This window comes from Pogona vitticeps, chromosome 1, assembly GCF_051106095.1.
Source record: "Pogona vitticeps strain Pit_001003342236 chromosome 1, PviZW2.1, whole genome shotgun sequence".
Taxonomy (NCBI): domain Eukaryota; kingdom Metazoa; phylum Chordata; class Lepidosauria; order Squamata; family Agamidae; genus Pogona; species Pogona vitticeps.
In genome coordinates, this window is record NC_135783.1 from 251468045 (window position 1) to 251495697 (window position 27653).

General features: G+C 41.2%; 1 protein-coding gene across 1 annotated transcript in view; it reads right to left on the reverse strand.

The window, feature by feature from the left end:
• LRP5 (LDL receptor related protein 5) overlaps nucleotides 1-27445 on the reverse strand; it is a 153233-nt gene extending 125788 nt beyond the window's left edge. The window contains exon 1 of the mRNA XM_020784181.3: nucleotides 27182-27445. Coding sequence (XP_020639840.3) covers nucleotides 27182-27284 — 103 coding nt within the window. The 5' untranslated portion in view covers nucleotides 27285-27445. The remainder of the gene's footprint in view (nucleotides 1-27181) is intronic.
• Nucleotides 27446-27653: the final 208 nt, after the last annotated feature.

The following is a 27653-nucleotide window of genomic DNA, read 5'->3' on the forward strand; positions in this document are numbered from 1 at the left end:
TGTGCTTTAAGTTAAAGGTTCTAGGTGAACCAACCTGTATGCTTGTGTGTGTGAGAATAAGCCACGTTACTTTATTTTATTCACCTGATTGTTTTATTTACCCTGTTTGTATTTAAAATAAACCTTATTCTTTTATTGTTTAAAAATCCATCCCTGGTCTGTGTGACTTATTATAGGGAATGGTTGGTGGCAGCTTAGTAACTGTGTGATAGATCCCAGTGGGTCTGGGTTTGTCACATTGATTGGTGTCCAGCGTGTGGGATACGACTGGTCCAGTTGGCCAGTGGTCCAGCAAAGCCTTGGCAAGTGTGCCCAGAGCAGGGGGGTCTAGTCAGGGACAGTTTGAGGCGCGTAGGTAATCTTCTAGGTGTACCTCACGGGGAGGTGCGCTAGTAGAAGAACGTGCCAACTGGGGAGACTTAGATTAAGGTGCTCTGAGGCAGCCTAGTTTTGGCGGGAAAACGCTGAGGAAAAACTGCGTAGCAACAGTGATCTAGCTTGCCAGCTGAGAGGCCCAGCAGAGGGGGGTAGGCTCTGACTCGATACTGTTGCAAATTTAGTGCTGAAGAACAGCAGCAATCTCTAGGGAGAGCTGGTTCTGAGGCAAGAAGGAAAAAAAGTGGTCGTTTTATTTTGAGGCTTGACTTTTTAAAGCAGCCTGTTCTGAGGGGGGGTATGCCCTTGACTCGAAGCCAAGTAGCAGACATGAGTGAAGTGAAAGACCCCCAGATTGACCAAGGTTCTGAGGATGAATTTGGCTCAGTGCAAGGTGACAGCACAGGAGAGCAGGACCCAGAACTCAGGAAAATACTCCTAGCCCAACAGCATGAACTGAGGGTGAGGGAAATGGAGGAAAGATTAGAGAGAGAAAGAAGGGAGGAAAGAGAGAAACAGCGGCAATTTGAAGAAAGAATGGAGAGAGAGAGAATGGCGTTTGAATTAAGAAAACTGGAACTGTTGAACCAGAACAATAATAATAATAGGGATTCTGAGGGAGGCCAATTGTCTAAGGCTGACCTGAAGAAATTCCCTGTGTACCACAAGGGAGATTGTCCTGAGGTGTTCTTTTCCTTAGTGGAAAGAGCGTTTGTGGACTTCTCAGTGAGGGAAACTGAGAAGATGACCATCATGCGGTCTTTAATCAGTGGTAGCCTGGCTGAGGTTTATGCCGAGATGCCTGAGGAACGGATGAAAGATTTCGCAGAGTTTAAAAAACTGGTGTTTGCAAGACATGGGATAAATGCAGAGCAGCTGAGACAAAGGTTCAGGTCCCTCACCAAGAAGCCAGAACAGACTTTTACCCAAGTGGGGGCCCAATTGGTGAGGCTGCTTGAGAAATGGCTGTCGCAGGAGGGAACAGAGACCTATGAACAGCTTAAAGACTTGATAGCCCTGGAACAGTTCTATTCAGTTCTGCATGGGGAATTGAAATTCCAGGTGAGGGAAAGGAAACCGAAATCTGTGGCAGCAGCCGCAGAGATCGCAGATTTTATTTCCCAAATAAGAAAGCCCTTGGGTGAGGGGAAATCTGTAGGTAAACCCAAAGAAACCTACAGCAAGTACTCTCAGGGACCAGGGAAAAGCCAGCAAGGGGGAGGGGCCCATGGTGAAGGGAAGCCCTCAGGCATGAAACCAAGCCCTCAGAATTTGGAGGGAAAACCGAAACCAGAGGAGAGAGAATCCAAATACACTAGAAAATGCTATTTCTGTCAGGGAAAGGGTCATCTAATCTCAGAGTGTGAGATATTAAAGCAGCTAAAAGGAATGGTGCCTCAGAATTCTAGTGGGACCAAGCCAAAAGCTGTGTTCTGTGTCCAGAAAGAGCAAAGCTCAGTCTCACTGAGGGAGCCTGTTGCCATGGCTGCTCAGTCTGGAACAGCTACCGCTGCTGATCAGGCTGAGGAAAATGGTCCTCTTATGGAGGTAAAGCGCTGCTTGCTGATAAAAACAGATTCTCAGTTGTTTGAGACAGCAGGGGTGGACGTAGGAATACTTGACCGTCAGTATAGGGGGCTGCGGGACACTTGTTCCCAAGTAACCCTATGCCATCCAGATATCATCCCTAGGGAGTTTATAATCCCAAATGAGAGCATGAAGGTGGCAGGGATTGAGGGGCAGATAATCTCTCTGCCAGTAGCAGAGGTACCTGTCAACTTTCAAGGCTGGAGGGGAGATTGGCGGATAGCGATTTCATCGACTCTGCCAGCAGCCGTGCTCGTGGGAAATGACCTGGCTGAACATGTGAAACGGGGGCTAGTGATTACACGCTCACAAGCCACCACGGGGACAGTTCAGGGGGGTAATGATGAGCCAGAGACGGAAGCAGAGGGGAGTTCAGAAGCTGTGGTGGAAACCTTAACCACAGACAGCAGATTTGGACAGGAGCAAAAGGCAGACGCCACTCTCCAAAAGTGTTTTGAACAGGTGACTGACGCCCAGCTAACACCTGAAACCCCAGTGAGATTTCTGGAGGAAAAGGGGATTTTATATAGAGAAACCCTGAGGAATATCTCAAAAGGGGGAGATGGGATCAGAAGTCAGCTGGTGGTACCTGAAAAGTATCGCCCCATGATCTTACAAAGGGGTCACTCTGACATGGTTGCTGCACACTTAGGGGTGAAAGGGCCCCTTGATTTGATCAAACAAAATTGGGAGCAGATCACCCAGGATGACCCACAAGACGTTGTGACATACATAGACACCTTGATGAATGACCTAAGGAGAAATCTAGAGCTGGCAGCAGAGAACCTGCAAGCTCAGAAGGTCAGACAGAAAACATGGTATGACCACAAAGCTAGAGAGAGGCACTTTGACCCAGGGGAGGAAGTGCTTTGGCTTAGGCCCTGCAGGGAGAACAAACTGCAGCTCAAATGGGCAGGACCATATAGGGTCATTTCCAAGATGTCAGACCTGAACTACCTAATAGAGCAGGAGGAGAACCAAGCAAGGAGGGTGGTTCATGTGAATGCCCTAAAACCCTACTACAGAGGGGAACAGAGGGTTCTATTTGCTATAAAAGCAGCTGAGAGTGAGGAAGCTGAATTACCCTTCTGGGAGGGTAGAGGGGAAGTAAAATACAACCCAGAGGAGGTAAAGATCAGTCCTGCACTCACCCAAGACCAGCAGCAAGAATTAAAAATGCTGCTTAATAAATATCAACAGGTATTTTCCAACAAGCCGGGGATAGTGAAGGGAGTGATGCATCGGATCCACACAGGGGATGCACCCCCGCAGGCAGTATCCCCATACCGAGTAACGGGACCCTATAGGGACAAGGTGCGGAAGGAGTTGGACGAGATGCTGAGGGAGAATATAATCGTCCCCTCTTCTAGTCCTTGGTCCTCTCCGATAGTCCTTGTGGACAAGCCTGATGGGAGCATTAGGTTTTGTGTCGATTACAGGAAATTAAACCGTGTAACCACTCCTGATGCCTACCCAATGCCCAGGCTAGACAACCTGATTGAAACCATAGGGGGTTGTCGGTTCATCTCATCATTGGACCTGGTAAAGGGATATTGGCAATTAAGAATTGATCCCAGGGATCAAGAAAAGACTGCCTTTTGCAGCCCTTTTGGTCTCTATGAGTTTCAAGTCCTGAGCTTTGGTCTCAGAAATGCACCAGCCACGTTCCAAAGGCTGATGGACCAGACCTTGGCAGGGCTCAGTGACTTTACAGTGGCCTACATTGACGACATAGGGATCTTCAGTAATACCTGGGAAGATCACCTGATACACCTGGAGTTAGTGCTGCAGAGGTTAAGTGCAGCAGGGCTAACAGTAAAGGCCAGCAAGTGTCAGCTGGGTAGCCCAGAAATAAAATACTTGGGTCACATGGTAGGGGGAGGAATGATAAAACCCCTGGAGGCCAAAATAGAAGCAGTTCGTGATTGGCCTAGACCCAACACCAAGAAAAAGGTCAAATCATTTCTTGGGTTGGTGGGCTACTACAGAAAGTTCATCCCGAGGTTTAGCGAGATTGCGGCTCCGCTGACCGATCTGACGAGGAAGAAGGCTGATGACCGCATCCCGTGGACCGGCGACTGTGAGGCGGCGTTCCAGAGGTTGAAGGAGGCGTTAATCAACTATCCTGTGTTGCGTGCTCCAGACTTCGACCGGGAGTTCATCATCTACACCGATGCGTCTAACAGCGGGGTAGGAGCAGTTCTGTGCCAAGAGGATGAGAATGGTGACCAGCATCCAGTGTCCTACCTGAGTAGGAAACTTCAAAAAGGTGAGAGACATTTGGCAACCGTGGAGAAGGAGTGTTTGGCCATAGTCTACGCGATCCAGAAGGCCAAGCCTTACATCTGGGGAAGACATTTTGTTCTGTGTACTGACCATTCACCATTGCAATGGTTAAAGACAATGAAAACCCACAATAGCAAACTTATGAGGTGGGCTTTGAACTTACAGGACTATGACTTTGAAGTGAAGGTGGTCAGAGGGTCAGTGAACTGTGTTGCTGACGCCTTATCAAGAAGACCTGAAGACTGAAGACGGCGAAAGAACATGGACTATATGTATATAATGAAAACAAAAAGTTAAAATGTACCTGGTTTTAAATTGGTTTGTATTAATAAAGGTAAATTGATGTAATGTATATGGTAAATGTTTAAATGCCTATTTGAAATGTTTAACTTAGAATGTAAGTAAGTATAATATGGTAGGTATAATTGGTGTTATGTGTTTTATACAGGTTGTTTTTTTGGTGAAAAGCACGTTAGCTTTCCCCCTACAAAACAACTTATAAAGAGGGGAGGTGTTACATAACAGCACTGATGTTACCTGTCTGTCATGGGTTTGGAGGGAAAGTTCCATCCTATGGGGAGTGGAAGGCGGGACATCAGGAGGAGGGGCTGTACTGTATAAATATGTGATGCCTGTGTGGTGAAGGGAGATGCTGAGACAGACTGTGAGACACTGGGTTGGGACGAAGCAGCAGCTGGGGAAGAAGAAGCTGTTGTGGGAGTCTGGGTGTCTGACAGGGTACTACTGTGTGTCAGAGTACCAACCTGAAAGGTTCAGGTGTCTGTGGGTTAGCCAGAACTGATGGGTTCAGGGTCTGTGCTTTAAGTTAAAGGTTCTAGGTGAACCAACCTGTATGCTTGTGTGTGTGAGAATAAGCCACGTTACTTTATTTTATTCACCTGATTGTTTTATTTACCCTGTTTGTATTTAAAATAAACCTTATTCTTTTATTGTTTAAAAATCCATCCCTGGTCTGTGTGACTTATTATAGGGAATGGTTGGTGGCAGCTTAGTAACTGTGTGATAGATCCCAGTGGGTCTGGGTTTGTCACACCGTTGTGGAATTTGGTAAAGGATCTACTTAGGATTAAGCCCCAGGATAATAGCTTCCTTAATACAAACCATAGCTCACATCCTTGGCAAATGTTCCCAGGCCATGTGGAAAGTACCCCGTTAACTCTTTCAACTGACCAGAGAAAACACAAGACATATGCAGACTGGCCACATCTGGCCACAGAGACAAAGAATGCCCATTTCTGGACTAATGTGATAGGAACATAAAGTGGCAATAGAGTGGGAAAATGCTGTGTTCTCTTAAAACACAGTTAGACATTTAGAACATCCAAGCTCTGTTTCAGGGTTCCTAGTGAACTCAATGAACTAAGTACATCTCAGTTTGGTCTTCCAGCACCCCCATGAGATTAACAATATAGATGACTCAGAAACAGTTTAAATATAGTTTATTGAGGATCATCAACACAGACTAAAGGGCAATAAGACACATCGTATCAAAGCTTATAATAAGCAGGATTCCATCACAGCATATATCTGGCAGTGAGGTTTCTCAGGTATAAGACAGCCATGTTTAACATCCCCACATATGCCTTTCCTCACACCCCAATACCACATATTTGTTGCTTTGGGGGATTCTATATGCCCAACTTAATGGCATTAGGTGATCACATTTGTCCACTTTCTCTCTCATTTGTTTTCCTTATGTCTTCTTATTCCTGTAACCTCTGAAACTGCCCCACATTTCCACAGGAAATGACTGCACCCTGTTAAGTTCACTGATCTAGATGTCTCATAATTATGTGCATTCCCTAACCACAACCCCTAATGTTTCCTATGTTTTGAATACTCATAGACTTCATATACCTCTGCCTTAGTTTTAGTTCCCTCTTTTCTACATCTCTGACTTAGAGTCAACACTTCGTCTTTTGTGAGCCTATCTTTCATTCTTGTTATGACAGTGAAATGTCATCTCATGTAGGTCCTCCTGTGCTTGCGAGGCTACAAGTATGGGCCTGGTATTGAACTTGCACACCATATGAGAATCAAACAAGCTAAATACAGAGGTCATCCACAAATGATGAACCATCAAGTGAGGAGGAACTGGCAGCAACCGATATGAACATAATAACAGTGTAAAACCACTGCCTTCTACACCTGTGGAGGTGCAATACTGAACAATGAAATTATAGGTCTCAATGGTGTTCAGTCTATAAGTCCTTCAGTACCCCAATGCCTCCCAGCAGCTAACTCCCAGCGTTCCCTTTGTCATGCTCTAGTGATTTTATTCTATAGTAAGATGGAGAAACAGATGTCAAAGAAATGACTTTAGGAGGTATGGAGTAGGAATAGAGAAGAAAAAGCATCTGACACAACACAGAACAGTCTTCACTTCCAGCTTATTTGCTGCTGCTGCTCAAAGTATTCATCATCTGCAACTAATTCAATTTCTGTTTTTCAAAGCTTCATCAAACATTTTACCCTCCCAAGTGGATGAACATGTCTTGGAAAGAACTGTAAATTCCAGAGTTACCTTCTGCAAATACTTTTAAGTGTTGGTGGGCTTTTTGCACATTCTTGGTATTAAATCACAGGAGATCGGTAAACTCTTCTTTTGAGCAATGACACATATGGAGAAACCAGATCCCACTACAGAGTCAGCAATCATAGGTAGAAAATGCAAAAAAAGATTCTTCATATCTCATGGGCTGAGATCATTAATGATATCACCTTAAAATTCAGAATTAATGATGCCGTCTTGAAAAAATATAGTTTCAATCCAGTTGTTCTAGATAATCTAATTCACCACAAATGCAAAACTTAAAAAAGGCAAGTTGTTCCCTATGTTCCTGCCTTCTACCAATCCAATGAGGTCAATTACCTCATCAAAAGATGGGGCTGGTTGTCTGGGATGGAAAGACTGAGAAAGAGGAGGAAAGAAGCAATGGATTCAGTGTGCTTTCTAGGAGTCTCAAAGGGCAGCATTCAAATCCATGTAGACTAAATTATTACTACTGCACTGTAATTTGGGATCTATTTCCTCTATTTAAATCTCACCCTGTGCAGCTTAGTTAACTAAATCCAGATGCACCTTGAAGACTAACATTTATTGTGGTATAAGCTTTCATAGACAACAGCCTTCTTTATTCAAGGCATGAAGTGGACTGGAAATATGGTTTTCCTCCATGTCCCTCAGCCCAGATGGGGTACGCATGCCATGTATCTAATAGCTCTTGCTTCATAAAGTACATGCCTCAGGCAACCAGTAAGCCTTCAGATATCACAGGACACCAGATTGAATTGCCCTTCTGCTCATGGAAGTGCTGTTTCCAACTTAGCAGAAAAACACACAAAGAGAAAGTGGATCAAACTCATTTCAGATCTTTATAGTCCACCCATGCTTGTGTGTCAAAAAACCATTCCCAAAGCTGACAACTACTGAATGTGCTGGATCACAAAACATGGCCATGTTGGCTGGGGATGACAAACTTGGACAGGAAATGATGCATTAATGCCTGCTTTTATCTGTTTTTTCCATTATGTTTCTCATGTTCTACTCACAGAGAACCTAGTACCCTTCAATATGTTTAATACTGTAACACTCACAAGCCCCAAGCAGCAAGGCTCAGTCAACAGAGTTTACAGGTGCTTTCATCTAAATCGTCTGGGAGGTACTAGGCTGTGTATCCCACTACCATGGAACGCAATGTCCATAATCTCATTATGGATAAAAATCAATTTTTAATCAAATTAATTAAAATCGTTATTTAAACCACAATTAAAATTTTAAAAAATCAATTTCTTTCTTTAAATAATCCAAATACAGTATCTGGTTTTTAAAAATTTAAATCATAATTTGAATCCATTTAATTTGATCTGATTCAGATCAAATCCACCCTGCCATATACTGTGGCCAAACACTGCTGTTATTTGTGCAAGTGTTCAGAAAGCAGCATAAACTCATTTTCGTCCACTGTTCCTAGGTCTATGGATTCAAGCACGATCTTAATACTCCTAATGCCTTTATTCTACAGTCAAAGCCAATGAACAAGTTATTCCGCTGAATATATTCACAAATATGAATTACTTTATGTGTAACATTACAACTGGCAAAAGTCCTAGAAGCTGCACATTTATTCTCAAGAATATCATACATAACATTTATGATGCTTTGTAAGATTCATAGATCTATTGAAACATTCTTTGTACTTTACGTCACTAATGTAAAAGTTATGTAAAAGTTTGGTTATGTGAAAAAGGTCTGAAAATGTGAGCTTTTGGAGCTGACCCTTCAAGAATTCCCCAGCCAGCATGGATTGAAAAAGTAACTTTTTCAAGCTCTGCATGAAACTTATAGGCTGGGAAAAAACAAGCTTTAGGAGAAAGTAAACACAGTGGCTATAATTTAATGAACTATATATTTCACGATAATTAATTAAATTTTACATACAGTCTATGGCCTCTTCCTCAGGTTAAAAAAAATCTTGCTTTTTCAGTTGGACTTCTAAAAGGGGGCACAGTTAAGTGAATTTTCAGGGAAGTTTTATTAAATACAGTAATAATAATCTTAGAACTGCAGAGCTGGAAGGGACCCTATGGATCATCGAGTCCAGCTCCTATCAAGGAGGCTAAGTGGAGATTCAAACTCCCAACCTCTGGCTCTGCCACCAGAGACCTAAACTACTGAGCTATCTAGCAGTATTGATCCTCCAGATCTTCACAAAGCTGAATATCAGACATTACCATCTTCCTGCTTTTGTGCATCAATGTCCCACCATCCCAAAATATGAAAAGAGCATTTAGTCAAACTTAATTTTTTGCTCCTCTGTAGCTGTGATAACTGAGATGCCAGGCACATATACACAGAGTATTTCAACTGGGCCAAACATTACCATATATCTACAAAGACAAAGTGGGGCATGAACCCACACCTTAGTTTTCCTTTGCAACAAGATGCAATATTACAGTAAACCATGCTTCGGTGTTGCAAGAATAAGCCTAGCTTCACTATAGGTTTTCACCTTCTCCCACTTCCTCAAATATAAGGGAGTAGACAGTTTCCACTTGTATTTCAGATTAGCTGCAGCATGTCATCTAAACCCTAGATTGCAGTTAACCTTAATTAGTGAAGCACAAGCTGTGGTTTAATGTTGGCTTGTTTTATTTACAGTGAAACAGGTAGTAAAAGACTGTAATGGTAGATTTTAAATAATACAGGGTAAAATGGGTTTGGAAGACTATACTTTGGTTAATGTTTACGCACCTAATAATAAACAAGGAGATGTTTATGACACGGTTATTAAAGAAATGGAGACGGTAAAGAAGGGTTATGTTATTATGGCAGAGGATTTCAATATGGTTATGGAAAAGATAAAGAATAAAACTTTTTATGATTGGAATGATGTTCTCCAAAGAAATACAATATTGAGCAAGAAGGTAAAAAATAAACACTTGAAAGATATTTGGAAGGTAATGAAAGGTGATGAAAGAAGATACACTTATTTTTCAGCAGTATATAATAGTTATTCCAGAATAGATTTCATATTTACAGCTCAAGATTTAATTCCTAAAATAGTTAATGTGTTGTGTGTGTTTAGTCGTTTAGTCGTGTCCGACTCTTCGTGACCCCATGGACCAGAGCACGCCAGGCCCTTCTGTCTTCTACTGCCTCCCGGAGTTGTGTCAGGTTCATGTTGGTTGCTTCGCAGACACTGTCCAGCCATCTCATCCTCGGTCGTCCCCTTCTCCTCTTGCCATCACACCTTCCTAACATCAAGGTTTTTTCCAAGGACTCTTTTCTTCTCATGAGATGGCCAAAGTACTGGAGCCTCAGCTTCAGGATCTGTCCTTCCAGTGAGCACTCAGGGTTGATTTCCTTTAGAACTGATAGGTTTGTTCTCCTTGCAGTCCAGGGGATTCTCAAGAGCCTCCTCCAGCACCACAATTCAAAGGCATCAATTCTTCGATGGTCAGCTTTCTTTATGGTCCAGCTCTCACTTCCATACATCACGACAGGAAAAACCATAGCTTTGACTATTCGGACTTTTGTTGGCAAGGTGATGTCTCTGCTTTTCAAGATGCTGTCAAGATTTGTCATCGCTTTCCTCCCAAGAAGAAGGCGTCTTTTAATTTCAGGGCTGCTGTCTCCATCTGCAGTGATCATGGAGCCCAGGAAGATAAAATTTGACACTGCCTCCATATCTTCCCCTTCTATTTCCCAGGAGGTGATGGGACCAGTGGCCATGATCTTAGTTTTTTTCATGTTGAGTTTCAGACTGTTTTTTTGCACTCTCCTCTTTCACCCTCATTACAAGGTTCTTTAATTCCTCCTCACTTTCTGCCATCAGAGTGGTATCATCTGCATATCGGAGGTTGTTGATATTTCTTCCGGCAGTCTTAATTCCGGCTTGGGTTTCTTCCAGTCCAGCCTTCCGCATGATGTATTCTGCATATAAGTTAAATAAGCTGGGGGACAATATACAGCCTTGCCGTACTCCTTTCCCAATTTTGAACCACTCAGTTGTTCCATGACCAGTTCTAACTGTTGCTTCCTGTCCCACATATAGGTTTCTCAGGAGACAGATAAAGTGGTCAGGCACTCCCATTTCTTTAAGAACTTGCCATAGTTTGCTGTGGTCCACACAGTCAAAGGCTTTCACACAGTCAATGAAGCAGTAGTAGATATTTTTCTGGAACTCTCTGGCTTTCTCCATAATCCAGCGCTAGTTAGCAATTTGGTCTCGAGTTCCTCTTCCTCTTCGGAATCCAGCTTGTACTTCTGGGAGTTCTCGGTCCACATACTGCTGAAGCCTACCCTGGAGGATTTTGAGCATAACCTTGCTAGCGTGTGAAATGAGTGCAATTGTACGGTAGTTGGAGCATTCTTTGGCACTGCCTTTCTTTGGGATTGGGATGTAGACTGATCTTTTCCAATCCTCTGGCCACTGTTGAGTTTTCCAAACTTGCTGGCATATTGAATGTAGCACCTTAACAGCATCATCTTTCAAGATTTTAAATAGTTCAACTGGAATGCCATCACCTCCACTGGCCTTGTTGTTAGCCAGGCTTTCTAAGGCCCACTTGACTTCGCTCTCCAGGATGTCTGGCTCAAGGTCAGCAACTACATTGTCTGGGTTGTCCGGGATATCCAAATCTTTCTGATATAATTCCTCTGTGTATTCTTGCCACCTCTTCTTGACGTCTTCTGCTTCTGTTAGGTCCCTCCCATTTTTGTCTTTTATCATGTTCATCTTTGCGCAAAATGTTCCTCTAATATCTCCAATTTTCCTGAACAGATCTCTGGTCTTTCCTTTTCTGTTATCTTCCTCTATTTCTTTGCATTGTTCATTTAAGAAGGCCCTCTTGTCTCTCCTTGCTATTCTTTGGAAGTCTGCATTCAATTTTCTGTAACTTTCCCTATCTCCCTTGCATTTTGCTTCCCTTCTCCTCTCTGCTATTTCTAAGGCCTTGTTGGACAGCCACTTTGCTTTCTTGCATTTCCTTTTCTTTGGGATGGTTTTCGTTGCTGCCTCCTGGACAATGTTACGAGCCTCTATCCAAAGTTCTTCAGGCACTCTGTCCACCAAATCTAGTTCCTTAAATCTGTTCTTTACTTCCACTGTGTATTCATAAGGGATTTGGTTTAGATTATACCTGAGTGGCCCAGTGGTTTTTCCTACTCTCTTCAGTCTAAGCTTGAATTTTGCTATGAGAAGCTGATGATCAGAGCCGCAGTCAGCTCCAGGTCTTGTTTTTGCTGACTGTATAGAGCTTCTCCATCTTTGGCTGCAGAGAATATAATCAATCTGATTTCGATATTGCCCATCTGGTGATTTCCATGTGTAGTTCCATGGTACTAAGTACAGGAGCTCCCCAGGGCTGTGTGCTAAGTCCCTTCCTCTATTCCCTGTACACACATGATTGCACCCCACTGTATAACACCAATGCAATTATTAAATTTGCGGATGATACGACAGTGGTGGGGCTCATAAATAAGAACAATGAGTCTGCTTATAGAAAGGAAGTACAAAGGTTGATAATTTGGTGTAAAGAAAATCATCTCACACTTAACATCAAAAAAACTAAAGAACTCATAATTGATTTTAGGAGGAAGAGAAATGTACATTTACCACTGTACATAAACGGTGAGGAAGTGGAGAGAGTTGGTAGTTTTAAATTTCTGGGTACTTACATCTCAGAGGACCTCTCATGGACTATAAATGCCAACATGCTAATGAAGAAGGCACAGAAGAGGCTGTATTTCCTGAGAATGCTCGGCAAGTTAAATTTATCTCAGCATTTACTTCTGTCATACTATCGTAGTACCATTGAGAGTGTCCTAACCTATGGCATTCTGGCATGGTTTGGGAGTAGCTCTGTAGCGGACAAAAAAGCTCTACAGAGAATCATTAAAATTGCCCAGAATATCATCGGGCTCCAGCTACCAACCCTGGATGACATCTTCACATCCCGCTGTCTAAGGAAATCACATAGCATCCTGAGAGACTCTTCCCATCCTGCTTATAACTTTTTTGAACTGTTACCATCTGGCAGAAGATATAGAACAATTAAGACTCGGACCACACGTTTTCTCAATAGTTTTTATCCCAGAGCTATAATTGCAATTAATAATGAGCTTAAAGACCACCAGTAGTGAATAATTAGTTGGACTGTGTTACTTGGCCTGCGGTGTAGATGTTTGTATTTTTAGTGGGGGACTTTTAGTGGGTGGGGAGTGTTTGGGAATTTTATGTGTGTGCATGTGTCTGGTCTCTGGGTGTCTGTGAATTTCGTTGTATGTGTATATACTTACAATGACAATAAATTATTATTATTATTATTATTATTATTATTATTATTAGAGTCGCCTCTTGTGTTGTTGGAAAAGAGTGTTTGTGATGACCAGCTTATTCTCTTGACAAAACTCTATTAGCCTTTGTCCTGCTTCGTTCTGAACTCCAAGGCCAAACTTCCCTGTTGTTCCTTTTATCTCTTGGCTCCCTACTTTAGCATTCCAGTCCCCTAGAATGAGAAGAACATCTTTCTTTGGTGTCAGTTCTAGAAGGTGTTGTAAATCTTCATAGAATTGTTCAATTTCAGTCTCCTCAGCAATGCTGGTTGGTGCATAAACTTGGATTATTGTGATGTTGAATGGTCTGCCTTGGATTCGTATTGACATCATTCTATCATTTTTGAGATTGTATCCCATTACAGCTTTTCCCACTCTTTTGTTGACTATGAGGGCTACTCCATTCCTTCTACGGGATTCTTGCCCACAGTAGTAGATATGATAATCATCTGAGCTGAATTTGCCCATTCCTGTCCATTATAGTTAATACTGAGATTAATTCTATAAAAATAACAGACCATGCTTTGATATCAATGGAGCGAGCCTGAAATTTAAAAAGATTATAAAGACTAAAAGATGGAGAATGGATATTAACATTTTCTAGTACCCAGAGGTAATAGAAAAGATAAAGAAAGAATGGTTAGAATTATGGACAATAAATGAAGCAGGAGGTACGAAATTAGGCCTGTTGTGGGACATGATGAAAGTAATTTCAAGAGGAATAACAATAAGGGAATCCTGTAAACTGAAAAAAAATTGAGGAGATAAACGTGAAGAAACTGGAAGAAGAATTGAGAAATTTGGAAAGCAAGTTTTTTTTAAGAAAGAGATAGAAGCAGAAGTTCATGCAAAGAGAAAGGAAGTAGAAAACTTAGAGATAGAGAAGGTTCAGAGGGATTTGATGTATATAAAGAGGATTTTTTCGAATTTAGCAATAAAAACTCAAAATTATTAGCTAGAATGTGCAAAAATAGAAGATTAAAAAGCACCATTGGGGCAATTAAAGATAGAACAAGCAAGAGGTGTAATATAATGAAAGATAAATTGAAGATTTTTCAAGAATTTTATCACAAACTACTGTATATAAAGGAAACAATGTACTGAAAGAGGATATAGAAAATTATATAAATGAGAATTTAAAAACTAAATTATTGGAATGTGATAAAAGAATATTAGAAGAAGAAATTAAAGAAGAAGAAATTGCTGAAGTCATTAATAAACCCTATATAAATATGGTTTTAAAATGTTTAATTATATTATATTAATTATATTAATTATATTAATTATATTAAATATTTAGGTATAAATATAGTTAAAGTGACTCAAAAATTAAAGAAGCAAAATTTTAACAAATTAAAAAGTGATATTAAAGATAAATGGCGGGAGTATTCTAAATTGAAACTATCGTGGTTTGGGAGAATTGCTATAATCAAAATGAAAATATTATCAAAAATTACTTTTTTATTCAGGATGCTCCCAATACAATTAGAAGGTTTTAAGTATTAGCAGGGATTAATTAATGGATTTTGTAATCAAAGTAAAAAACTCAAGAATAAATAAAAGATATTGGTATAAGGACCAAAAAATGGAGGTTCAGGTATTCCTAATATTAAAAATTATTATATAGGAATCAACTAAGATTTATTGGTGATATTATATATAACAAAGGAAGGTTAATTTGGTGGGATATGGAATCCTCAGAAATAAATGGGAATACTGAAAAATATTTGTTTAATGTAGTAAAAAGAAATACAATAAATCAGGTGAACAACCCTTTTTTAAGAAACATGTTAAATGTCTGGAACAGATATTAAAAGGAATTATGTCCCTTTGTTGTTGTTGTTTAGTCATTTAGTCGTGCCCGACTCTTCGTGACCCCATGGACCAAAGCACGCCAGGCCCTCCTGTCTTCTACTGCCTCCCGGAGTTGGGCCAAATTCATGTTGGTGGCTTCGATGACACTGTCCAACCATCTCATCCTCTGTCGTCCCCTTCTCCTCTTGCCCTCACACTTTCCAACATCAGGGTCTTTTCCAGAGAGTCTTCTCTTCTCATGAGATGGCCAAAGTACTGGAGCCTCAGCTTCAGGATCGGTCCTTCCAATGAACACTCAAGGTTGATTTCCTTCAAAATGCATAGGTTTGTTCTCCTTGCAGTCCAGGGTACTCTCAAGAATCTCCTCCAGCACCACAGTTCAAAAGCATCAGTTCTTCGACGGTCAGCTTTCTTTATGGTCCAGCTCTCACTTCCGTACATCACTACAGGAAAAACCATAGCTTTGACTATTCGGACTTTTGTTGGCAAGGTGATGTCTCTGCTTTTTAAGATGCTGTCGAGATTTGTCATCGCTTTCCTCCCAAGAAGAAGGCGTCTTTTAATTTCATGGCTGCTGTAACCATCTGCAGTTATCATGGAGCCCAAGAAAGTAAAATCTGTCACTACCTCCATATCTTCCCCTTCTATTTGCCAGGAGGTGATGGGACCAGTGGCCATGATCTTAGTTTTTTTGATGTTGAGTTTCAGGCCATTTTTTGCACCCTCCTCTTTCACCCTCATTCCAAGCTTCCTTAATTCCTGGGAGTTCTCAGTCCACATACTGCTGAAGCCTACCTTGGAGGATTTTGAGCATAACCTTGCTAGCGTGGGAAATGAGTCCAATTGTACGGTAGTTGGAGCATTCTTTGGCACTGCCTTTCTTTTCCAGTCCTCTGGCCACTGTTGAGTTTTCCAAACTTGTTGGCATATTGAATGTAGCACCTTAACAGCATCATCTTTTAAGATTTTAAATAGTTCAACTGGAATGCCATCACCTCCACTGGCCTTGTTGTTAGCCAGGCTTTCTAAGGCCCACTTGACTTCGCTCTCCAGGATGTCTGGCTCAAGGTCAGCAACCACACTATCTGGGTTGTCCGGGATATCCAAATCTTTCTGGTATAGTCCCTCTGTGTATTCTTGCCACCTCTTCTTGATGTCTTCTGCTTCTGTGAGGTCTCTCCCATTTTTGTCCTTTATCATGTTCGTCTTTGCACAAAGTTTTCCTTTAATATCTACAATTTTCCTGAACAGATCTATGGTTTTTCCTTTTCTATTATTTTCCTCTATTTCTTTGCATTGTTCATTTAAGAAGGCCCTCTTCGCTCTCCTTGCTATTCTTTGGAAGTCTGCATTCAATTTTCTGTAACTTTCCCTATCTCCCTTGCATTTTGTTTCCCTTCTTTTCAATGCTATTTGTAAGGCCTCGTTGGACAGCCACTTTGCTTTCTTGCATTTCCTTTTCTTTGGGATGGTTTTTGTTGCTGCCTCCTATACAACGTTACGAGCCTCTATCCAAAGTTCTTCAGGCACTCTGTCCACCAAATCAAGTTCCTTAAATCTGTTCTTCACTTCCACTGTGTATGTCCCTTTACTTCACCACTGAAATTAGTGACCAAAATAGAAAATTTCCCAGCAAACTTGAAGGGTTTAGCTGATTTGTTTAAGGATAAAAAAGCTGCCAGATTGAAGGATTGGGTTATTAAAATGAGATGGATCAGATTATATTTAAACTTCAAACTAATAAACTATCATGGTATAATTATATCCAATTAGATAGTTGGACAAATGAATGGTTGGGGACTAATGGCAAATGTAGAGAATGTACTAAGTATGAACAATTTCTATCATCACATAAAGACATGCAGAAAGATGCTTTGAGGAAGGGTGTAGTAAACAGAATTTATAACCTAATTTTGGAACAAGATGAAAAACAGACTGAAATAGAAGGTTTGAAAAACAATTTGGGAACATGATTTAAAAACAGAAATTAAAACAGATGATTGGACAAAAATTTGGAAGATGAGAGTTTTAAGAGTAATGTCGGTAAGAATAAAAGGGAAAATTAAATTAGTTTAAGGTGGTACATGACTCCAGTGAAATTGAACATAAATTCAGACTATTCTAAGGCCTGTAGGAAATGTGATGAAGAAGTTGGCACGTATTATCATATGTGGTGGGAGTGTAAATTGATTCAGAAATTTTGGATATTGATTTTAAGGAAATATGTGATATAGTTGGAAAAGATATCAAACTTAATTCTCAAATTGCTTTGCTGTCAATTTTTGATAAGATACAACTTGATTACTGCTCAAAGGAATTGATTTCTAATTTTATGATAAGCGCTAGAATGTTAATAGCTAGATTCTGGAAAGATAATAATAATAATAATAATAATAATAATAATAATAATAATAATAATAATAATAATAATAATAATAATAATAATAATAATAATAATAATAATAATAATAATAATAATAATAATAATAATAATAATAATAATAATAATAATAATAATAAAAAGTCATGTAGCCAGTGGCTACAGTCCCATGGGTGTTTGCCAAAGTTGACAGCCTCAGCTGCCTGATTAGACACTTGACCAGACACAGAAGCAAGACACATGACAACTCTTAGTCAATTAGTCACGATTACACAGACACATAAATGCCAATAAGATTCTGGCCAGTATTTCACTTCACCTTCCTCATGGAGACAATAAGCAGACACGGCAGAGCAGAGTATACTATCAGTCACTGATTATACAACCTTAGACTTCCCACTAGGGAAATGGGTTATCTGTCCTCATAAAGACCACAAAACTCATTGTAAACCAAATGTGCATTGTACTTGTTAGTACAGCATTACTATACTTATTCTTATCCGATATCATTGTACTAGTAATATATATTCCCCTTCTTAATTTTCTCTTATCAGAGTTGGACAACATCACAGTAATAGCACTTGGGATGCAGCAGCTCTAAACAGCAACACTGTGTTGTATCCAAACCAATCTGCAAGGCTTTTCAATTGAAACTTTCTTTGGTTTCTTACACTTCTTTTGATACGTATTTAGTTTGCCCAGAAGTAACAACCCTTTTCTTACTATATAGCAAAAACTAACTTTCTACATATTATGTGTTCTACGACTTCTTTATTCATCTGCCTTAGTTCTTCATTGATCATCCTCTTGATCCAAGAAATTAATGAAATCCTGCAATAAAGTCACATTTTAAATGCATCTTTCCTTTTTAGGGTAGCCTTTTTAGCACAGTTCTTTGCCATACAGCAGCAAACTGAAAATAAATAGCCCCATACTATGTGCATTCTGAAGCCAATTTTTTGCTGATATTACATTCTCTCTCTTGAGGAACAGCTCTAAGATGAAGAATGCAATATGCAAGAGAAAGTCAGAACTGCCTTTCATATTGTGCATTGTACGTATAGGAAAAGGGAAAGGGGATTAACTACATTTCTTCTGATCTAACAACTAAAACTAAGAAAGACTAGTAAATGAATCCCACCTTCCTAGTATCAAGCCTACAGTTTTGAAACTATGGACCCCAACATTTTCCTGTGTGGGTTGCACAGTGAACTAGTCCTTTGTCTTTTTGTTTCCAAGGCTCTTTCTTTCTCTTTCATCAACCTGAAAGCGCACCATTCCTATTGATGTCCCGGTCAAGCACAGCATCTCCATGCTCTATACTACTCTATACTACTCCATGCTCAAATGCTACTCAAAGAAATACTGCACAATGTACCATGGTTAACATTAAAATAGTAGATACTGTAGATATAAACTTCAGAAAACTTGTTTCGAAACTTCAGCTGGTCCACAATGCTCTAGCCAGACTATTGACAAAGGCCATTTACAAATGAGCATTCAGAACCCCTTGTCATAACAACTTTGCTGGTTCTCACAATTCAATGCTCTAGCTATGATTGACAAAGCCCTACAGTATATGACTTGGGAGCAAGGTATCCAAAAGACTGTATTTTCCCATAAGGGTCTGGTTTGATTTTTGAGCTCTTCAGGTAAGGCCTTTCTCTCAGTCCCAACATCTTCTAGGGTGCATTGGACAGCAATCAGGATCTGACAAATAATTTTATACACAGCCACTTTTGGACTCTAGAACTCCGCTGAGGAAGTCTGGGCAATCTCTCCATCATCCTTCTCTAAAGACCCTGTTATTCAGTCATGCCTTCAGTACCCAACTTTACCTGCAGTGAAAAGAGCTTTCATTCTCTGGGTATTCCTTCTTGTATTAGTATGCTTCTAGACTATAATTCAAATTTGGTATGCCCTTATTCATTTGATTCATTCATTTACTTTTAAGCCACCTTGAGCCCTATTCTTAAGCAGGACAGAAATTAAAGAAATAAAATATGTCAGATGTTAACAGTACTACTTGTGTTATGTACTTGGTTTTTTTTTCAACTCTAGAAAGGAAAAGTAAGTTTCAAAAGCTGGACCTGGTATAGAAGTGGATTCCAAATGGCTGAATAAACCTATAGGGAACTACCACTTCAAATTACAGAAGCACCACTTTGTTAGGCTGACTAAAAACTAAGGTTGTGCTCTCACACTGGGAAAGGCTAGCATCCAATCACACCAGAAAAAGTCCATTTGCAGGAAGCAATCTCTGTTAAAGTAAGGCAAGTTTTAAGAAGGATCAAATCTAAAGTTTGTTGCATTAATGTAGTTAATCCTGTAATGTGCTTTTCCAGCATTGGAATGACAATTAAAACATATTTTAATGTAAATAGGTAGCCACTAATGCGAGGCAAAAATAAAGAACACTTCTGAATTTTCCACACTGTGACAAATCTCAGCACAATACAGACAACAAGTTTTGTTTCAGTCTACAGTGTCTACATGTACACACTTGCAGTCAATTGTGTGGAGGCAAATCTGATCTCTCTAACCAGTGATTCCCAATGTATAGATCCCCAAGTGTTGGACTACAACTCCAAGTATCCATCATCATTTAGCATCATGGAGTTCAACAACTTCTAAGTACCGAAAGCTGGGAATCTCTACAAACACATTCAAGAAAAACTGTACCCACAAGATCCATCCCCTAGTACATCTGGCCTCTCTCTTCACCAGCTGGTGGCACAGGGTGATGATGCTCACTGGAGAGTGGACAGATATGGAAGACTCAGTGCAAGCTGTCCTATATTCTTTCTGTCCTCACTTAAAAGTGGAACCAGCCATTAGTTTCGAGTTACTTCTACAGGCCTTACTATGTCAAGAACTAGTAAAGGAACAGAGATTCACCATCTTTGCTTTTAAAAATCTTTATTAATAGAAACCACATTTCAGCACTCTGAGTAACGCCACTCAAGCCACAAAGAAAGACACTGCTTTATTTCTACTAACCATTCCCTTTTGAAAAAAATTAACATAACTTTTAAAAAATGTTTCAAAATAGGGGCTAATGCAATATATTAACAGGGACTACTGCAATGTATTGTGCTTTTGAAAACATTCAGTCAGTTCAGAATATGGCTTGGGAAACTGCTTAATAAACTGTGTAGCACGAGCATTTCAGCTCGCTGTATAAGCTCAGAGGTTTAGGTATCAGGGCTGTGAAGCCAGAGGTTGGGAGTTTGATTCCCCACTGTGCCTCCTGTGAGTAGAGCCAGTTTATGAGGCCTTGAGCAAGCTATACAGTCCCACAGCTGCCCTGTCTTCTAATTACTGTGAAAAAATAAATGCAACTATAATTAATACTTCTATTAAAACAAGAAAAAATGAAGCCCATATTCAGGGCACATGACAGTATATATGAAATTTACACTAAGACTTTGGCACAAGTAATTTCCAAAACCCTCACATTTATACTATACATTCATATATACAGTACTATATACTAAACACTCAGGCTGAACAGTTTTCCAGTATTAAGTTGAGTCAGCTAACATCGCATCTTCCTACTTAAATGCAGCAAAAGAAACAAGTGGCGTTGTTTTTCAGCATCCATATCATGAACCTGTGGGGTGCAGTTAAAATTTCTTATTTCTTTTATGTGCCATTTTTAATATCCACATATTTAGGAACTGGGTAACTGCTTATATATGTCTGTGGCGGAATGCCCACGTCACTCCTGTCTATCATAGCTGAGGCTCAAGTGCAGGAGCCTATGAGAAGACAGGAGGGACAGAGTCAGAAGGACAGTTAGACAGAGGGAGGCAGTTAGAGAGGAGATTTAGAGAGAGTTAAGAAGAGAGTATTGGAAAGTTGGAGAGTTAGAGAGAACGAGAACGAGATAAATGGAATAGTAAAGCTAAATAGAAAATATTAAGGAGTTAGTTAATGTGTATAAGTCAATACAACACCTGAATAAGCAAACGTGTAATTGATTATAAGAAGTTTAAGGAGTAATCCTAAACAATAACAAAAGAACATCTGTGATTTAAGAACCAAAAGATAAATAAACAAGTTATACTGGCAGCACATGTCTGATGTGCTGTGGATGAGAGATCCACTGGTGGTAGCAGAAGAAAGAGTAAACATATCCAGAGAGTGAACCTGTGTCAGGGGGAAACAAACAGGGAATACTGGGTGGAACGTCACAATGTCAGATATCAAATAGCAGTGAAACAGCTTTTAGAAATAACAAGGTGACAAAAATGCTAAAATGTGCCTGCATTAATTGGAGGCCAATGTGTTTTCAGAAATAAATTTCCTTTCTCAGGGACAAAAGCACACTTTCTTGAACCTTGGACATTCATGAATAGACCTGAAAGACAACTTGAAGAAATTTTTGTTTAGAATAGTTTATTCCCAATGCTGTTTAAAAGTACTGTCATTATGCATGGACATCAGCTTGAATTTTCAAAACAATATCGCTAGACATTTAGTTCATGTGCATACTTAAAACTAAGATGGCAAAAATTCTAAAAATGGCTGACAAATCTTCTGACTACTTTCAGTCTGTTAGCCACTCTGAACTAGATGCTGGAAAAGTGGCCAGTGGCGACACTGGCTAAGAAATTCTGAAAGTTGCAGTCCCAAAAGGAACTTTTCCATGTTCTGCACTGAGATAAACAAATGCCTTCTCCTGAAATTAAGTAGTACTGTTGGTGTGTTTAAAATAATAAACCAGTCACTTTGAGCTTAATGAGTGAGAAACTGCCTGAGAGAAATAACATTTAAAACATTGCTTAGCCAGTCCTGTTGCCACGCATGAAGGACTGCTGGATAGCTCAGTGGTTTAGATACCTGGCTGCAAAACCAGAGGTTGGGAATTTGATTCCTCGCTGTGCCTCCTTGACAAGGGCTGGGGTCCCTTCAAGCTCTGCAGTTCTACGATTATAAGTTTTAAAAAAATAGCTATACAACAGGACACGTGGATTTTAAAAAACCTCAAAATTCCATGCCTAATATCCATTGTGGAATCCACTGTAACACAGTAGATTGCAGGGTGGATTTGATTTAAATCATGATTTAAATTTTAAAAATCTGATATTTTGATTATTTAAATCAAAACAACTAATTATTTTATTTAAATTATTATTTAAACCAATTTGATTGTTCAAAAATCATTTATTTTCATCAACTCTGGTAGACTGTAGGCTGTATTTAGTATTATGGGCTTGGCACTGACAAGACTCACTGACTTCAGGATTAACTGGCGGCATTCAAGGGTTCTCCTCTGCTGACGGTAGGCGCCTTTGAGGCAGGGGAGGTTTCAATCAGTAGAATATGAGGAACTTTTGCTGCCCTCCTCCAACACCTTGCTGCACTTGCACCCCCAGAGAATTGGTGAATATTTCAAAAACAGCAGGGGAGGTAGCATGATGGGCAGGAGGAAGAAAAGGAAGGAGCTTTGCCTCCTTGTTCCACTGTCGAAATCATCTACTAAACCAAGCAGCATTCCACCAACAGAGCTACATTGTGGGATACAAATCCTGCTATCTCAACAGTATCCTGTGCTACATTTAGGACTGCAGTTTACCTATTCCTCTAATTAAGAATGTTTATTATACATGGAGGTTCGTGCTCCATCTCATGGGACAACAATCTGTCAAGCAGCTACTAGTCGGCAGCTACTAGCAGTTACTTTTGGTAAATTCCAGAGAAGGGGACTCAAGTTGCAGGACTCGCTGTCAAGTTGGACGTAAGTCACACTGGCAACTCGACTAAGACTTGATTCCCCTGCCAACGCCGCCCCCAATGACTTGGACTTGACTCATAGCTATGGACCCACCCACCCCCTTCCCTTTTTTTCCTGGTGAAAAGAGCTTGTCTTTAATAGGGACTCAGGCTTGGGACTTGGTACCAATGACTCAGGCCCAAACACTTGCCAACATCCTGACTTATTTTGTAAGCCACACAGAGTAGTGGCATGCTCACTAAATGGGTGAGGTATAAATCTAAATAAATAAATAAATTCTGCAGCACATCACTTTCAAGACAGTGGTGTTGCTGAACAATCCTGAAAGGCATTAAGGGTGTACTTAAAGCAAATTGGCTTCCCACTAATAATCAAACAAGAGTATGTGCTTATAGGAAAAATCTAAAATAAAACAGAAAGCTATATTGAAGCTATTAATATAAATAGGTTTCTCTGTTGTTGTTTTGATGAATTTGAATTATCATTACTATTGCTCTAATAAAATTAGTCATGGTTTGGTGACAGAACATTACTAAAACCACAGTTCTATGAACATCCATGCAAAAGTGACTGTTAAATTTCTGATTTACTGATAGAAATGTATTTGTCAGTATGTATTTGGCCTTCAGGGGAAAGACAAAGTATGCATTCTCTTTAAGAGAAGACTGCTATTTCTGACTACAATATCTATGCATTACAAAAACAAGCAACCTATCATATTATTTGCCATACATACTACCTGCACTCATGCCATTTTACAGGAAAGATTACAGTGCTGGCTAGGGAGCTCAGTGGTTTAGGAATCCGGCTGCAGAGCCAGAGGTGGGAGTTCAGTTCCCTGCTGTGCCTCATAGAAAAAGAGCCAGCCCATATAGACATGGTTAAGCTGCAAAGTCTGAGAGCTGCCCCTAGAAAAACAGAAGGGTAAATCACTTCTGAGTACTGTATTCTCTACTAGAAAATCCTGGAAAGGGTCACCATAAGTCAGAATTGGCTCGATGGCATACTGTTACTCTTGTTGTGTCAGTCCAGTTTAGTGTGCAGCCATTGAGAGATTAATGCTTTGCACAAGCCTCTGGCATTGCACATTGTATCCTGTCAAACAGGAAGTGAGAACCAAGAATAGGAAGCATTCTGGCATAATATATTCTTGAAAATATAATTCATTTTTAAGGAACATCACATGAGTCTAGTTTCAAGGCTGAGAACATGATATCAGTACCTATGTGTCCAGAGGCTAGCTGAAGAGAAAAAGCTCTGGCAAAGACACAAGGTTGGGAAAACAATTTCACTTACATTGCCCTCATGCCGGTCAATACAAGCAATAAAGACCAGTGAGGGAAGCACAGAGGTCATGGCTGATACACCAGAAGGACAAAAATAATATGCTAGGTAGTGTTCCATAAGGCTATTATACACTCTAGCTATGTGCTATAGACAGTGACTACCCTCGCTCTAGTTTGAATCACTATCCTACTGCTCACCAAATCAAGTGACTAAGTAGAGAAGGTTAAAACCAACTGTAAATTGTGAAAAATGCTGCACTTGGGTATACATGTTGTCCAGACACTTTCACTGGAAAGCTAAACCAACAACTGCCTTGGGAAAGGAAAAAGTATAGTGCTATAACTCAAAACTAGAGACGGTCAACCAACTGTCAATTTTTAAAACAAAGGACAAAAAGAGCTAAAAAATATGGATCTCTTATGCCAAACATAAGAGAGAAAATCTTTTACATCAACGTGGCTTTAACTTAAATGAATAGTTATGATTTCAATTTCCTCAACCACTTATTAGTTAAAAGCCATGTTAAATTCCAATTGCCAGTTATAATTACTTTTGGGAGGGGTTTTTTATGTTATAGAAATTGTTCCTTTGATCGGTCACAATATGCATAAATTGAATCATTGCTAAATTAAATTGTCCTTTTTATGCTAGATATGATTAAGCAAACTAATTTTGCCCAGCATAACAAGCACAGAACTGTTTGTCCTAAGCAGCTGGCTATGGCAAATACACAGAGTTTGCTTGTCTCATCAAAGATATACCTCAACATGTAACACAACTGCCAGGTTTCAAAAAACAACTCCTGTTTGGGGTTATTCTGGCCAGAGTCCATTCAAGATTTTGAAAAGCAGCTCTACTGGTTAAATGGCATTACACCTCAGGTTCTTAAGCCACTACAAAAATAAAAAAAGCACAATCTTTATTATGTTACCTCAGCATTGTAACAAAACTGCGCCTTAGTGAAGTCTAGACTTTAGAGGAATATTGACTTAGATGTTTTATCAGAAAGATTTAATTGTCAAGGGTGAAAAGGGCTTTTCTTGTTTATAGTTCTGATGGCATAGAGATTTTAATATACACATAGTTAACCCTGCCTACAAACAACACAAGGGCTGTGGAGAAAACTGGTCAGAGCTCTCCTATTAAATTATGGTTCCTGTAACTAAGCAGCATTTCAAAAGAAGTGGGTGGCCTCGTAAGAATTATCCTGAGGGGATACTCTACTGACTGTTAGCCACACTACTATATTTCTTCAACTACTTGGGAAATTACAACAATTAAGATTCATTAGTGCATCAAAACTTCAGTCTTCTGCTGACTGGCTAAGCTGAGGAGAAGCAGATCTGGCTCTCCTGAGACTCCTGTGTGCCTCCTGAAACTTTTCTGTAGGCAATGACACAAGAAAAAAACAGAAAAGACACAATTTCGGGCCTTTTTTGGTGGCAGCTCCTAGATCATTTTATAATCATCACCCGACTACTGTTTTGACAGTAAGAAAGTGCAATGGGCATTTCGGCAAGAAAAATAACAAATATTCTCCAACAGGGGAGGCGGAACTCAAATGGAAACATGTGCCTCATACACTGCTTGGACTGAAGATTATAAAATGCAGAAGGAAAGCACTCGCTCGCTCGCTCTCCTCTTCCCACACAGCTGCTGACACAGACGAAGCCATAAGGAAAATACAGCTCCAGACGCCTTCCTCAGCCTCCACACGCCAATGCAAAAAGTTCCCAGACACAACTTATACCCACATGTAATACCTAAAAGATTAAAAACGAAGGCATTCACAAGCACAATCCCTTCAAAACGCCAAAAGGAGTGTCATCTGGAATGGAAAGGTACGTGATTGTCTGAACGCCGCCTGAAGTCAAAGAAGGGAACAAATGTCTGGGTAAACCCCCAGACAGTCAAACTTTTTTTTCCCCTCAGAAGTCTGTTTTGCCAAGTGTTACGTTTCACAAGTCAGGCAAGTCTCTCTCCCCCACCCCCGTCAGCCCTGCACTCCTCCCCCGGATCCCCCGCCCGCGCCTTAAAACTTTAAAATAAAAGGAAAGAAGATCTGCTCCTCTCCCCCCAACACACCATCACAACCCCCACTCCAAACCCGATGCCAAAAGTTTGATTCCGCCTGTGATCGACACCCGACACCCGCAGCTCCGCTCCTCCAAACTCCAGGGAAATCAGTGCCTCTGAGAGCCGCAAAGCACTAGGAAACGGGGCGGAGGGGAGAGAGAGAAAGACTTTTGTCTCGCTCTCGAGGCATTTAGACTGAGGCTGGGAAGCCCAGCAAGCAAAAGGCGTCCAGGGCCACCAGGGGGGAAAAGAAAGCGCCCCCTAAAAGCCGCATTTATGGGGAGCGACGATAGGCACCAGGCAAGCGCCCTCCCTGCTCGGAAGAAAACTTCAACGTTTCTGGCAGGCAGCTCTGCTTCCTTCGTTTTCCCTCCGTCCCATCTGGCGTAGGTCGGTCTCTCTCCCACACACTTTTCCCCCCCGCACCATGACTTTCCCTACAAACCGGCCCCCGGGATCCCCCTCACGACAACCACCCACCCCTCCAAGTCACTCCCCAGCGTGCCCACCCGCGCGCCCTCGGCTGTCCCCCCACCAGCTCCCCGCACGCCCCCCCCTCCGTCCCCTGCCACCTTCCACTCGCACTTTCCTGACTTGCATAGAAGTTTCCGTCTCCACAACAAAAGGAGCTCCCTCTCTCTCTCTCTCTCTGTCTCTCTCTCTCTCTCACACACACACACACACACACACACTCCTCGAAGCCCGGGACTGGGAAGTTGCCGCCGCCGCCGCCGCCGCCGCCTCACCACGAAAGAAGCGCCGCAGAAGAACTTACCTTCGACGGAGCCCGACTTACACCAAAGCTCCGAGGCAGCAAGCAGCAACAGGAGCAGCCACAGCAGCAGCCGCCGTGGCGGCGGCGGCACGGCCGCCTCCATGTTGTGCCGCAGCAGCAGCTGCCCGCGGAATGGCTCAGGCAGGCTCCATGCTCCGTGTGCACCGCGCTCGTCAGGCAGGCAGGCAGGCAGGCAAGGGGAGAGGGAGGCGGACGCTCGCCAGAACCGCCTCCTCCTCCTCCTCCTCCTCCTCTTGCTCTTTCTCCTCCGGACAGAGCAGAGAGGGGCGGGAAGCTCCCGCTTCCCTCAAACTCTAGGATGAGCTGAGCGGAAGCCAAGGGACCGCCCCGCCTCCTTCGCCTGTGCGGGACAACCCGCCACGTGCCCCCCCCCCCCAAATACACACTCACACACACAGCTTCCCCTGTCGCCTCGGCCCGGCTGCTGCCGTTTCCCTGCTCTTTTCCCTTC